Consider the following 13088-nt stretch of genomic DNA (forward strand, 5'->3'; position numbering starts at 1 on the left):
GATGCCGAGCGGAGCCTCCCGCTCGCCGCCCCGCTCGCCGCCCCGCTGAAGCCGCCGCCGCCGGCGCGCGCCGACTGTCCGCCGGAGACTGTCGAGCGGCTCGTGCCCGGCGGAGGCTCGGGCTGCGGGGCGCGGGGACTCCGCGGGGCGGGGGGAGGGACCGCTCGGCCCACGCCCGGGCGCCAGCCACGGCGCTGAGGGGTCTCCCCGCTCGGCCCCGTAGCCGCTCCGCCACGGACTCCGGGAGGCTTCGGGGACGGCCTGGGGCTTCCCACCCGGCCCGATCGGACTTGAGAAGGTGACCGCTCCGCTCTCCCTTCCTCCTTCCCGCCTGCTTCCCCCCACTTAACTTTCTGTCTCCGCCCGCCCGCAGCTCCGTCCCCCCCGCGCAAACCCACCCGCGGCCGTGCCAACCGCCGGGGCATGGGCCCCCCAGCACGGCTCCCGGAGGCCCCGCGGCACCGCAAGACGTGAGAGGCCCGGGTCCGGCGGAGCCAGAGCTTCGGGAGAGGAGCCGACTGCCCCCCGCCTGCGCTCCCGGGCGAGGTGGCGGCGCGCACTGCGCCCCCGCGGTGCCGAGCGTCCCGCAGCGCCCGACCCCGGGCCGGAGCGTTTAGCTGGCCGGAGGCGCGCCGCCGAGAGCAGGCTGTCATGCCCTATTGATCCCCCCGCCCCCTGCCAAGTATGTTTGGGCTGGACCAATTCGAGCCCCAGATCAACAGCAGGAACGCTGGCCAGGGCGACAGGAACTTTACCGAGGCCGGACTAAGCATGAATGCCCACTTCAAGGCCCCGGCTTTCCACGCGGGGGGACCCCCTGGCCCGGTGGACCCTGCCATGAGCGCGCTGGGCGAGCCCCCGATCTTGAGCATGAACATGGAGCCTTACGGCTTCCACGCGCGGGGCCACTCGGAGTTGCACGCGGGGGGGCTGCAGGCGCAGCCGGTGCACGGATTCTTTGGAGGCCAGCAGCCGCACCACGGCCACCCGGGAGGCCACCACCCCCACCAACATCACCCCCACTTTGGGGGCAACTTCGGCGGCCCGGACCCGGGGGCCTCGTGCCTGCACGGGGGTCGCCTACTTGGGTACGGCGGCGCCGCCGGCGGCCTGGGCAGCCAGCCGCCCTTCGCGGAGGGTTATGACCACATGGCGGAGAGCCAGGGGCCCGAGAGCTTCGGCCCGCAGCGACCAGGGAACCTCCCGGACTTCCACAGTTCGGGCGCCTCGGGTCATGCGGTGCCTGCCCCATGCTTGCCGCTGGACCAGAGCCCCAACCGGGCCGCCTCCTTTCACGGCCTGCCCGCCCCCAGCGGCTCCGATTCCCACAGTCTGGAGCCCCGAAGGGTGGCGAACCAAGGAGCCGTCGACTCGCTGGAATACAATTACCCTGGCGAGGCGCCCTCGGGACATTTCGACATGTTTTCGCCCTCCGATTCCGAGGGGCAGCTGCCTCATTATGCGGCGGGGCGCCAGGTTCCCGGGGGCTCTTTCCCCGGTGCTTCGGCCATGCCCAGAGCTGCAGGCATGGTGGGCTTGTCCAAAATGCACGCCCAGCAGCAGCAGCAGCAGCAGCAGCAGCAGCAACAGCAACAGCAGCAGCAACAGCAACAGCAGCAGCAGCAGCAGCAGCAGCACGGCGTGTTCTTCGAGAGGTTCGGTGGGGCCCGCAAGATGCCGGTGGGGCTGGAGCCGGGAGTAGGCTCCAGGCACCCGTTAATGCAGCCTCCCCAGCAGGCCCCGCCGCCCCCTCCACAGCAGCCCCCGCAGCAGCCGCCGCAGCCCCAGCAGCAGCAGCAGCCGCCGGCGCCGCCGCCACCCGGGCTTCTCGTCCGACAAAATTCGTGCCCGCCTGCGCTCCCGCGGCCCCAGCAGGGCGAGGCGGGCACGCCCAGCGGCGGCCTGCAGGACGGGGGCCCCATGCTGCCCAGCCAGCACGCACAGTTCGAGTACCCCATCCACCGGCTGGAGAACCGGAGCATGCACCCGTATTCGGAGCCTGTGTTCAACATGCAGCATCCCCCTCCCCAGCAGGCGCCCAACCAGCGGCTGCAGCATTTCGACGCGCCCCCCTACATGAATGTGGCCAAGAGGCCGCGCTTTGACTTCCCGGGCAGCGCGGGAGTGGACCGCTGCGCTTCGTGGAACGGGAGCATGCACAACGGCGCGCTGGACAACCACCTCTCGCCCTCCGCCTACTCGGGCCTACCCGGCGAGTTCACGCCGCCCGTGCCCGACAGCTTCCCCTCAGGGCCACCCCTGCAGCATCCGGCCCCGGACCACCAGTCCCTGCAGCAGCAGCAGCAGCAGCAGCAGCAGCAGCAACAGCAGCAGCAGCAGCAGCAGCAACAGCAGCAGCGCCAAAACGCGGCCCTCATGATTAAGCAGATGGCGTCGCGGAATCAGCAGCAGCGGCTGCGCCAGCCCAACCTGGCCCAGTTGGGCCACCCCGGGGACGTGGGCCAGGGCGGCCTGGTACACAGCGGCCCGGTGGGCGGCCTGGCCCAGCCGAACTTTGAGCGCGAGGGCGCGGGCGCGGGCGCGGGGCGCCTGGGCGCTTTCGAGCAGCAGGCGCCCCACTTGGCGCAGGAGAGCGCGTGGTTCCCAGGTCCGCACCCGCCGCCGCCGCCGCCGGGGGACCTGCTGCCCCGCAGGATGGGCGGCTCGGGCCTGCCGGCCGACTGCGGCCCGCACGACCCGGGCCTGGCGCCGCCCCCTCCCCCCGGGGGCTCGGGAGTGCTGTTCCGGGGCCCTCTGCAGGAGCCCCTGCGGATGCCCGGCGAGGGCCACGTGCCCGCGCTGCCCTCCCCGGGCCTGCAGTTCGGGGGCAGCCTGGCGGGGCTGGGCCAGCTGCAGTCGCCCGGGGCCGGGGTGGGGCTGCCCAGCGCCCCCTCCGAGCGCCGGCCCCCGCCGCCCGACTTCACGGCCCCGGCGGCGCTCGGGGGCCAGCCCGGCTTCCCGTTCGGCGCGGCGAGCCGGCAGGCCACGCCGCACAGCGGCCCGGGCGTGAACTCGCCCCCGAGCGCGGGCGGGGGCGCGGGCGCGGGCGCGGGCGCGGGCGGCGGGGGCGGCGGGGGCGCCTACCCGCCGCAGCCCGACTTCCAGCCCAGCCAGCGCGCCGCGGCCAGTAAGCTGGGCGCGCTGTCGCTGGGCTCCTTCAGCAAGCCCAGCTCCAAGGACAACCTGTTCGGCCAGAGCTGCCTGGCGGCACTCTCCACCGCCTGCCAGAACATGATCGCCAGCCTCGGAGCCCCTAACCTCAACGTGACCTTCAACAAGAAGAACCCGCCCGAGGGCAAGAGGAAACTGAGCCAGAACGAGGCGGACGGCGCGGCGGCGGCCGGCGCCCCGGGCTCGGATTACTTCCCCGCAGGGGCCGCCCCCGGCGCCCCGGGGCCCGCAGGCGCGCCGGGGACGGGCAGCAGCGGCTCCAAGGCCTCGGGGCCGCCCAACCCGCCCGCCCCCGGGGACGGCACCAGCCTGTCCCCCAACTACACCCTGGAGTCCACGTCCGGGAACGACGGCAAGCCGGTCCCCGGGGGCGGCGGCCGGGGCCGGGGCCGCAGAAAACGGGACAGCGGTCACGTGAGCCCCGGGACCTTCTTCGACAAGTACCCGGCGGCGCCCGACAGCGGGGGCGCGCCCGGGGTGAGCCCGGGGCAGCAGCAGCCGGCGCAGGGCGCGGCCGTCGGGGGCAGCTCCGCCAGCGCCAGCGCCAGCGCCAGCGCGGGCGAGGCTCGCGGGGCCCCCACGCCCCACGAGAAAGCGCTCACGTCGCCGTCGTGGGGGAAGGGGGCCGAGTTGCTCCTGGGGGACCCGCCGGACCTCATGGCCTCCCTGGACGGCGGGGCCAAGTCGGACGGGAGCTCCCCGCACGTGGGCGAGTTTGCCTCGGACGAGGTGAGCACCAGCTACGCCAACGAGGACGAGGTGTCGTCCAGCTCCGACAACCCCCCAGCCCTGGCCAAAGCGAGTAGGAGCCCCCTGGTGACAGGCTCGCCCAAACTCCCGCCCCGTGGGGTGGGCGCTGGGGAACACGGACCTAAGGCGCCCCCGCCCCCGCTCGGCCTGGGCATCATGTCTACCTCTACCTCCACCCCCGACAGCTACGGCGGCGGGGGCGCGGGCCATCCCGGCACGCCCGGCCTGGAGCAGGTCCGCACCCCGACGAGCAGCAGCGGCGCACCGCCCCCCGACGAGATCCACCCCCTGGAGATCCTCCAGGCGCAGATCCAGCTGCAGAGGCAGCAGTTCAGCATCTCTGAGGACCAGCCCCTGGGGCTCAAAGGTGGCAAGAAGGGTGAGTGCGCCGTGGGGTCCTCGGGCGCGCAGAACGGTGACAGCGAGCTGGGCAGCTGCTGCTCAGAGGCCGTCAAGAGCGCCATGAGCACCATCGACCTGGACTCGCTGATGGCAGAGCACAGCGCCACCTGGTACATGCCCGCTGACAAGGCCTTGGTGGACGGCGCGGACGACGACAAGACGCTGGCACCTTGGGAGAAGGCCAAACCCCAGAACCCCAACAGCAAAGAAGGTATATGCGCTTGTTCCCTTCTCGGCTCCCCCAGGCTGGTCCCCACCCCCACTGCAGGCCTTAGCCAGGCCTGGAGTGCTCCATCAGAGGGGATCATCCCTTGGGGTTAGGAGGGCAGGGCCCTCCTAACGCCCAGCTCAGAGCTGGATACCCTCCCTTCCCTTTACAGTGGGGGCCCTGTGGGCAGATTCCCCACTTCCACACACACGCATACCCCCCCACCCCCGCCAGGTGCTGCCAGGTGGATTCGAGAGTCACACACAGAGGTAGGAACTTCCATGGTAGCCCCTTGGGGATTATTTCAGAGTCCCCTCACCAAGTTTTAACTGAGTGGCTGGGTGCCCACAGGACAAGGCAGGCCCCTTTCCCTGGCTGGTTCCACTTTGTAGGAGTTGTGTACCTGTCCACCCCCTCCTTTCCTGGCAGGATACCTGGGGAAGTTGCGCTAATAACCTTCCCACCTTTTCCCAGTCAGGCAGCCTCCAGGTTGAGTTCTCTTCCGTGTGCCAGCATCTTTAGAAGGAAAAAAAAAAAAGTTACCGGTGCTGGTGTCAGCAGCATCACTCAGAGGCAACGCCTAATTTGACATTTGTTCCTAATGAATAGCTGTTTTGTCTCTTCTTAACTATTAGGGTTTCATTGGAAACCTGGAGACCTGTCTGGTTGTAGGAGGCAGGCAGGCTTTTCCTGGTGGCACCTCCTCGATATTTGGCTGGGGGTGCAGGGGCTGGGGTGGGGTCTGCTCGGCCGAAAGTGGACCACTCAGCCAGGGGCATCCTTGGTGTATGGGGTGTGGATATATATTCTTAAGACACAAAGGACCCGCGTTTGTCAATATCTTGCCGGGCTTTGGTGACAGATGTCTAGTCCCAGCTCTTGTTTGCATTCTGAGCACTCCCTCCCCACCAGGCCCGGAGGCCTTTTAAGGTGGGTGGGGTGGGGGGTTAGCACGGGGCCCGCCATCGCAGTGAAAGTCATAACAGTTTTGTTTTTAACGGGAAGAGGACTAGACTGCGGTAGAGAACCGTTTTATTTTAACAGGGCCTTCCTTTTTTTCACAGATAATTGCTTCTTAAAATGAGGTAACATCGTTCCTCTCCCCTCCACCACCCCCAATTCCTACCTTTTGCTTTTAAACCCTAGATGCCTTCCCTAGGTTTCACGGGGTGGGGGCTGAATATTGCCATGGAGGCAGCGGCTGCTGATTGAACCCTGTCTTTAAAAAAAAAAAAAAATCTGTCCCCGATCCTTGCTCTCTCATAGAGTTCATCTCTCCTCTTGTCTTCGTTTGTCTGGGCCTCCGGACCCTCGGTTTAAGGTGTGGGTAGATTTTAGGAGAATGTGATGGAGGAGGAGGAGGAGGAGGAGGAGGAGGAAGGAGGAGGGGGAGGGGAAGTGCTGCCCGGAGTTGGGTGGCTCAGAACTCGGGGCTTTCAGCGCTGCCTGCCTGCCGTCCCTGGTAGCTTTCCCGCTTAGGTTTTTCTAATTCATGAATGCAGCCTCCCTGCTTTTCTCTTTGTTCGCCTACTGCCCAGCCCGGGACGCTGCTCTCTCATTTGAAGCCGAGTGTTTAGCATGCACGGCAGACGCTGCGGCCAGCATCAGCATTCTCCAGGCTTCTCTCAGGCAAGGCCATAAATTGGTTAGTTTGGGACCCTCCACTCCTTTGCCCTGTTTTTTTTTTTTTTTCCTCCCCCCCCCTTCCTTTTTAAAATGGACTTGGACACAGCATCCTGCTTGCGCGGCTCCCGGGCGCACCCGCTCCCCCCACTCCAACAGTCTCTTTTATTTTCTTGTACACAACATCTCGATCCTACCCGATCGATAGCTGGTTAGCACAAATCCCAGCCCCTGTCACTTCTACCTGCCTTGGCCTGGCTGCCCCTCCCCCCTCCCCCTTCTCCCCTCCCCCCCTCAGTAATTAAGAACATATTGGCTGAGATAGGGTGAGAAAAGTTTTTTTTTTTAAAAAAACCCCTGATTTTGAGAATTAATAAAGAAAAAAAAAAGCGGTAGCCCTCGGCCTGCGAGTCTTCTGAAGGGCCTTCGTAGACTGGGTAAAGAGGAATAGAGTGGTTTTAACATTTTTTTTGGAGGTGTCATAGAGCCCTCTTGGCGGTCCCCTTAATTTTCCTTTCCAGAAAAAAAAATGCAGGCTGTGAATGAAGAGATGTCATTAAAGATACGTTTTGTTTTGTTTGTTGCATTATCACAGTCAGAGGAGCGAAAATATTTTTTTGGAAACAGATGCTAGTCACTTAAGGATTGGTTCCCCCTGTAAGCTAAAGGCAGCCCTCCCTTGCACAGGGGGGAGGCGAGTGGGGACAGGGACTTCCTTAGGGGATGGGCTGTGGGGCTGGCCTCCTTAGCAGCATCGCAGGGACACCCACTTGACCTCCTTTGTTTGCCACTCTGTGATGTGGGAAGGACAGTTTCCTAGATAAAGCCCCGAATTGAGGTCACTCACAGCTTCTGCAGCCTTGGGGCTGCTAGTTAAGGCTTTATAAGGTATCTGCATCCGATTCCTGCTCCCTTACTGGTAGTAAATAAGGATGATTAAACTTTTCATTATGATAACACCCTGCAGTTCCATCTGCACATGTTGTATAAATAGGTACACAGAGCCTTGAACAGGCCCCCGAGTCCCCTGGCTGAAAATCAGTGAAGTGTGCCACTTCAAAATAGAGTCTAAAAAAAATTCTAAAGTACAACGTTCTGCTTGTCCTTAAACACATGCCCATGGGCCCGTCAGCCATGAAGCGGAGTGTCCAGCAGCTTTGAATATACCTTCTGTGGGTCCCAGCCCCCGGCCAGCACCTTTTCTCCTACCCCCTTTCAGGCAAAGCCCGTTTTTGTAATGATATTTTATTTTGTCACGCCGTAAAACACGCCAGTACTAATGTGATTAAATATTAACACCGTTTCTGAAATTCTTCGCTCCGATGACAAAATACGAGTCGGTATTTAACAAAATGATCTGTGCTTGGATTGGTGAGAGCGGCTAAGTCTTCAGACCTGCACAAGCCGTGTAGTCAGTAGGACGTGCCCAGCTTGTCTTATGGGGTTTAGATGTCCTTTGGCAGGGGGAGGGAGCTCAAATGGCAAGTTGTAGTTCTGGCAAAGTCCAGGCCAGAATCACGTGTGATGATGGCTTTTTTTTTTTTTTTTTTTTTTTTTAACCAGGTAAGCGAGTGTCTCCAAATTATGCTTTTCCTGACTTCTTAACCCACCAAACCTCTTTTACATAGTGCAATTCCTCATCTCATCTTGAGGTTCTGTTTGCACAAAGTTTGGGCGGTGGGGGTGGGGGGGGGCGGGTGGGCGCCAAGGATGAGGGTGTGCAGAGCGAGGAGAAAAACAGCTTGAGTTTGGACCTATCCAGACATCTCTTAGATCAGCGAGGATTACACGAATTTGAGATGAGTTTGCAAAATCGTCCACTTCTCTGTGTAGTAGGTGTGTGTGGCTGAGGAGGAATTCCAGAACAGACAGAGAAGGAGGAAAAAATGATAAACTGTTGATAAGAGGGTATTAAGTCTGAAGAAGTAGGTTCACCACCCGCCCCCTCCTGCCCTTGACGATTTTCAAAACTTGAATTAACTGCAATAAGTTTATCCTTGGCCAAACTTCCATTCCGTGGCTTGCTGTCTGTCCTGAAATCCCGAGCAGTCTAGAAACGTTCCTTTGCACACATAGAAATACGAGAGGGCTCTGTGGACGCCGTGCATGCAATCCTGCCCTTTTTGGAAGTATGATATTTTTACAGTGATGCGGGAGAAATTTTTGGAATTTCATGCTTCTCTGAGTGTGCCGGTCGGAACACAGTAAGCAGTGCTGAGAAATAGTAGGCAGGCAGGATTGGGACACTGAGTTTCCTAAGCCGTGGGGGCAGGCTTGTGTGTGGGGGGGTGGGGGTAGGAAGGAGGTCCTAGGGCTGCTTTCCTGAGTACTTTCCCCCACTCCCCATGGCGTGGAGAGGATTTTTTTTTTCGGTTCACTCAGACTTGTTTTGGGAAGGCGAGGAGCCTTGCATTCCCATTTCCCTGCAAAATCACCCAGCGCGGGTGGCATGCCTTCATATGACTTTTGCGCCTCCGGAAGATGTAACCCAAGACATCGCAGGTGTTAATCAGGGGTAATGTAAACAGATAGGATCCCCCTTTGTGCAGCTGACGGTCCAGCCTGCCTCCTCCCTGGCTAGTCCGGGACATACTACTACTGTTCTTTGGTGGTTGTTTAATATTTCATGGCTGTAATAAACCTGTCTCCTTTGCCCGCCTCCCGACATAAAACCCCAACATAGCGCACATCTGCAATTATACATTTCTACTAAATATTAATAAAGGACGAGGATTTTTTTTTTTAAGGGTTTGAAGCTTATCGCTGTCAAACTTGTTAATGGCTTCCACCCCTGGATTTTCCAGGACTGTTTTGATTTTAAATAGCCCCTGCCTTCTGATATAAAATACAGACACATATTCTTTCATATGTATATGTATATATGTAAATAGATAAATATGTACAATTTTTGTAGATGGAAGGGCTTCCCTCAAGGATAGCTCTCTTTAATATAAATTCATTTACATTTCTTGTGAGGCCCTTCAGACCGGAAGTAAGGGACTGTTGAAATGTACTTCTATTTTATTGAGGTTTCTAGGAAGGGAGTGAGGGCTGGTTAATCTAATATCTCTTTCTAGCAATGAGATTCTATGATTCCCGATATGATTTTGTTTGCCTGACAGAGGTATTTAAATTTCCACAAAGAATCTTAATAGGTCCTGAAAATCTTAATAGGTCTTGAAGAATAGATCCTGCCCTTGCCAAGAAGTTATCTGATACTCTCTGCTGATATAAAATATACATCTTTAATAAACAGCCCGGGAGGACCAGGTGAAATTGGAGGAGGGAAATTCTTCCCATATTCTGGCAGGACAAACTTGAGTGTATCCTTGGGATTTCGCAGGATCTCCTGAACTCACTCCACGCTGGAAGATTGAACAAAATCACCTTTCTCTCCACTTGAGCGACGATCACGTAGGGTCATGTTCTTTGCCCAGGGACTGATCTGCTTTGCCAAAGGCACTTAGGAGATAAATACTCCTGGTAAGGAATACCGTATTTCCGTCTGGTTAATTTTAGAGAATAAAAACCTATAGCTTTTATGTTATGGGATCAAATGTCCGGGGAGTGTTTGGGGGCAACCAGGCCTCCCAGCAGATTGCAGCATAAAACCCCAAACCTTCTGACGCCAGAGGGGACCTGGGTCTGTCCACAAGGTGTAACCAGTGGGTGTACCTTCTGTCCTTCCCTCTCCGTCCCCTTGTTTGTTCCACCCAAATATTCAGTCTGGAGGGTCTGGAATAACCAGCTTCATCATTTTGACTCAAGTCGGGATTCTGACTTGCCGAGCGATGTGTTTGTTTTAGGACGATGTCTATTTTTAGGCCCGACTTGGGTGGACAGATTTGAGTGTGGGTTTTGATTGCTGGTGGTAGAGATGTTGGTATATACATGAGTGCGTGATTGAGAAGAGAGACATTTGGTGGAAAATTTTCAAGCTTCCTCACCTTCTCGAACCCACGGAAGCCAAAGGAAGTGGTCTGGGGGACGGCTTGAAAGAGTGTGGCCGAAGTGGGTGTCGGGTCTGGGGATGCTTGGAGCCCACGAGAGGAAGGCAGGGCCCCCTGTGTTTCAGTGTGCGAGGGAGCCCCCCCCTCCTCCGTCCCCCACGCCCCACCCCAGCACATGCACATATACATATGCATGGCCAAGTGTATTTCCATCAAATCATCCAGCCACTCCTCCACTTTACCCTTAATCTGCTTTCCCAAGGCAAGTGGGGAAGGGAGCTAAACCTTGTCTCAATGGCGTTAGCTGACAGGTTCTGATTCTGTAAAGGACTGAATGAGCGCAAGTCCTAAAAATAGACGGAGGATTTTGAAGATCCTAATTACGAAATCTCGGCCTCCCGGGCCTCCTGGGCTTGGGTGACTTTGATCTGGAGTATTTTGGTAGCAGACGCACATCGCCCCTTGCTGGGTTTTGTGCGTGAGCGTGCGTGGAGGTGTCGTGGAGGTGTCTCGCTGGCTGAGTTCAGCTGACACCACTCTCCAGCCAGGAGAGGAATCTTTGAATCGGTGCCCACCCCCCCACCCCCCTCCCCGCTCCTCCCCCCTTCCCCCTCCCCGTTGTGGGAAGCGGACGCTGCTTCTCATTTATGGAAATTCCTCTCCTTCATTGTAATCTTTTGGTACCAACATGGAGGAGACGAGGCCGGGCTTTGAATTAGTCACAGCCTTGCCTTGGGGGACCCTCTGTGTCCTGACGCTCAGCGGCTCGGCTGACGGTCCCCAACTCAGCGCCACGCGGGGCCCTTAGAAGCTGTGAATGGGGACCCGGAGGAAGAGATGGTTCTGGGACCCTGGCACGTTTTGCCCTGTGGGTAGCCCAGTGAGGAGGGGGCCCCGATCATTTTCTGATGGCCCTGCAGCGACTCGACAAGGGGCACCCCGATGCCCAGCCGCAGCAGGGCAGCCAGTTACTCCAGAGTACGAGAGAAGGTGCCCTGTGCCGTGCACATCACGAGGCACCAGCTCTAAACTTCCTCTGGGAGCAGGATGGCTGTTTGAGGGACAGCGTTCTCCTGGGGTGTAATTCTGAGAGGACGCCGAGGCCGCTTTGTTTGCTGGCCTGCATTTTAATCAGCGGCATCCAAGGTTTGGGAAGGAGATGAAGGGTTTGCTCCAACATGGTGATTGCCCAGAAAGGACCTGGGAGAGGAGGCAGTGGAGAAACTGCCACGGGTTGTGCCTCGAAGTCCGAGGGGCTCTTCTGGGTCCTTGAGAGCTTTGAGCTTTGGCCTGACGAGGCCATGGTGGCCTGGCACCCCTGGTCCCGACGAGTGGAGGCCCGTCATAGCCACAGCATCCCAAATTCTCATTGTCCCTCCTGGCTGAGAAAACTCTTTCCTTGCAAAGCTGGCTTGGAGAGAGAACTTTATAGCTATCATGTGCGCAGTATCCTTTCTCGATTTACACATCATCGTGTGGACCCAAATGCCCTTTTAAACATAAAGGCAATTGAATGGAACAGTTTGGAGGTCTGAGTGCATTTGCAATAACCAATCGGCTCTGTCTGCATGTCCCAGAAGGAACATCTGATATGGAATAGATTTATCCAAAAAAAGGGGAACACCCTCAGCAAACATCCTAACACAAACTCACCTTGTAAGAAAGCAGGTTTTTAGTGTTCTGAACTTTAAAGCTCAGGGGTCCAGCAAACTCAGCCTGCCCCTCTTCCCTAATTGCTGGTAGGGTCCACCGAGTGACTCAAACCCTTCTGTCTTCCTTCCCGCCTCCCCCATCTCTGTAGAAGATCTTGGATTCCTCATGAAATGTTTGGCCCTGGGATTCCGATCCTTCCAGCGGTCCCTGGGTTTTCTGGGGTGTAGGCTGACATATCTGTGCTAGTGTTTGGTTTGGGCGAAGGAAACGTGCTGGACAATGGTTTAGGGAAACAGGGAGACCCTTTGGCAGAGCTGTATTTGGGGCCCATTGCTGTGGACGTTCTTTGGAAAATCGAGTACTTTGAAGACCATCCCCCCCCCAGGAGGGAACCAGGTCTTGCTTTTATCCTGCTTGTCCCAAAAACCATCTCTAGGGTTACTCAGCAGTAGAGGGCTTTTGTCATGCCCTTGGAGGAAGCCTGGGACTAACTTTGGTGCCTCGTGGCACCCACATTCCCCATTTCCCTCTTCCAGTAGCCTGTCTTGTGACAACAAAGTGGCTTGTAGATGTGTTTGATTCTGAGGATTTAAAATTAGGTTTTCCTTGTCGTTGCTGCTGATGATTTTAAAACGTGTTTGGGCACCAAGATTTCATTTGATCTTAGAGCTTGTGTCCAAAGTGTCATTGCAGCAACCCGGCTCTTGGGCGGTTCTGACGCTGCTGGCTTTGCGTGGCGTGCGGGGGTGAAATCCGTCTGCCCCAAAGTTGAGGGCCCCAGGTTGGGGTTCCTGGTTGTATTTGGGAGCTCCTGGAACATGAGATGGCAGTTAATGAGTGAACCCCTCCATATACAGTTGCACACACGCATGCACGCACGGATGCACGTGCACACACACACACACACACACACACACACACATAAATACCCTGCTCCCTGTTCATCCAGTCATCCAAGGCAGGGTGGGATGTCAAAAAGATATGACCCTTTCCAGTTACTGTGAAGCGGTGTTTTCAAACGCCCCTGGATCTAGGAACACAAGTATTGTCGAGTGATTGGCAACGACCACCAGGAATAAAATACTTCTGAGGGACCATCGTATGATCAGAGAGGGGGTGGGGAGTCCGAAGAAAACATAGCCTGCTTTGAAATCTCCAAAGCTCAGCCTTCCAGAGGATGCGAGGGTTGGTTGGGAACTCACTGAGAAGTAAGTGGGCTCTATCTACCCAGTCCGCGTGGGCTGTTTGAAAACTCCTTGCGAACGTTAGGGCTCGAGGCCTGGCGTGTGGATTCCGCTCTCTTTTCCTGTGAGCTGGAAGGCAGAGAGAAA

The 13088-nt window shown here is 58.1% G+C and overlaps 1 protein-coding gene across 1 annotated transcript in view; it reads left to right on the forward strand.

The window, feature by feature from the left end:
- Nucleotides 1–671: 671 nt before the first annotated feature.
- Nucleotides 672–13088, forward strand: part of MN1 (MN1 proto-oncogene, transcriptional regulator) — a 46915-nt gene continuing 34498 nt past the window's right edge. Inside the window, exon 1 of the mRNA XM_041729277.1 lies at nucleotides 672–4534. Coding sequence (XP_041585211.1) covers nucleotides 685–4534 — 3850 coding nt within the window. The 5' untranslated portion in view covers nucleotides 672–684. The remainder of the gene's footprint in view (nucleotides 4535–13088) is intronic.

This window comes from Vulpes lagopus, chromosome 14 (genome assembly GCF_018345385.1).
Source record: "Vulpes lagopus strain Blue_001 chromosome 14, ASM1834538v1, whole genome shotgun sequence".
NCBI lineage: Eukaryota > Metazoa > Chordata > Mammalia > Carnivora > Canidae > Vulpes > Vulpes lagopus.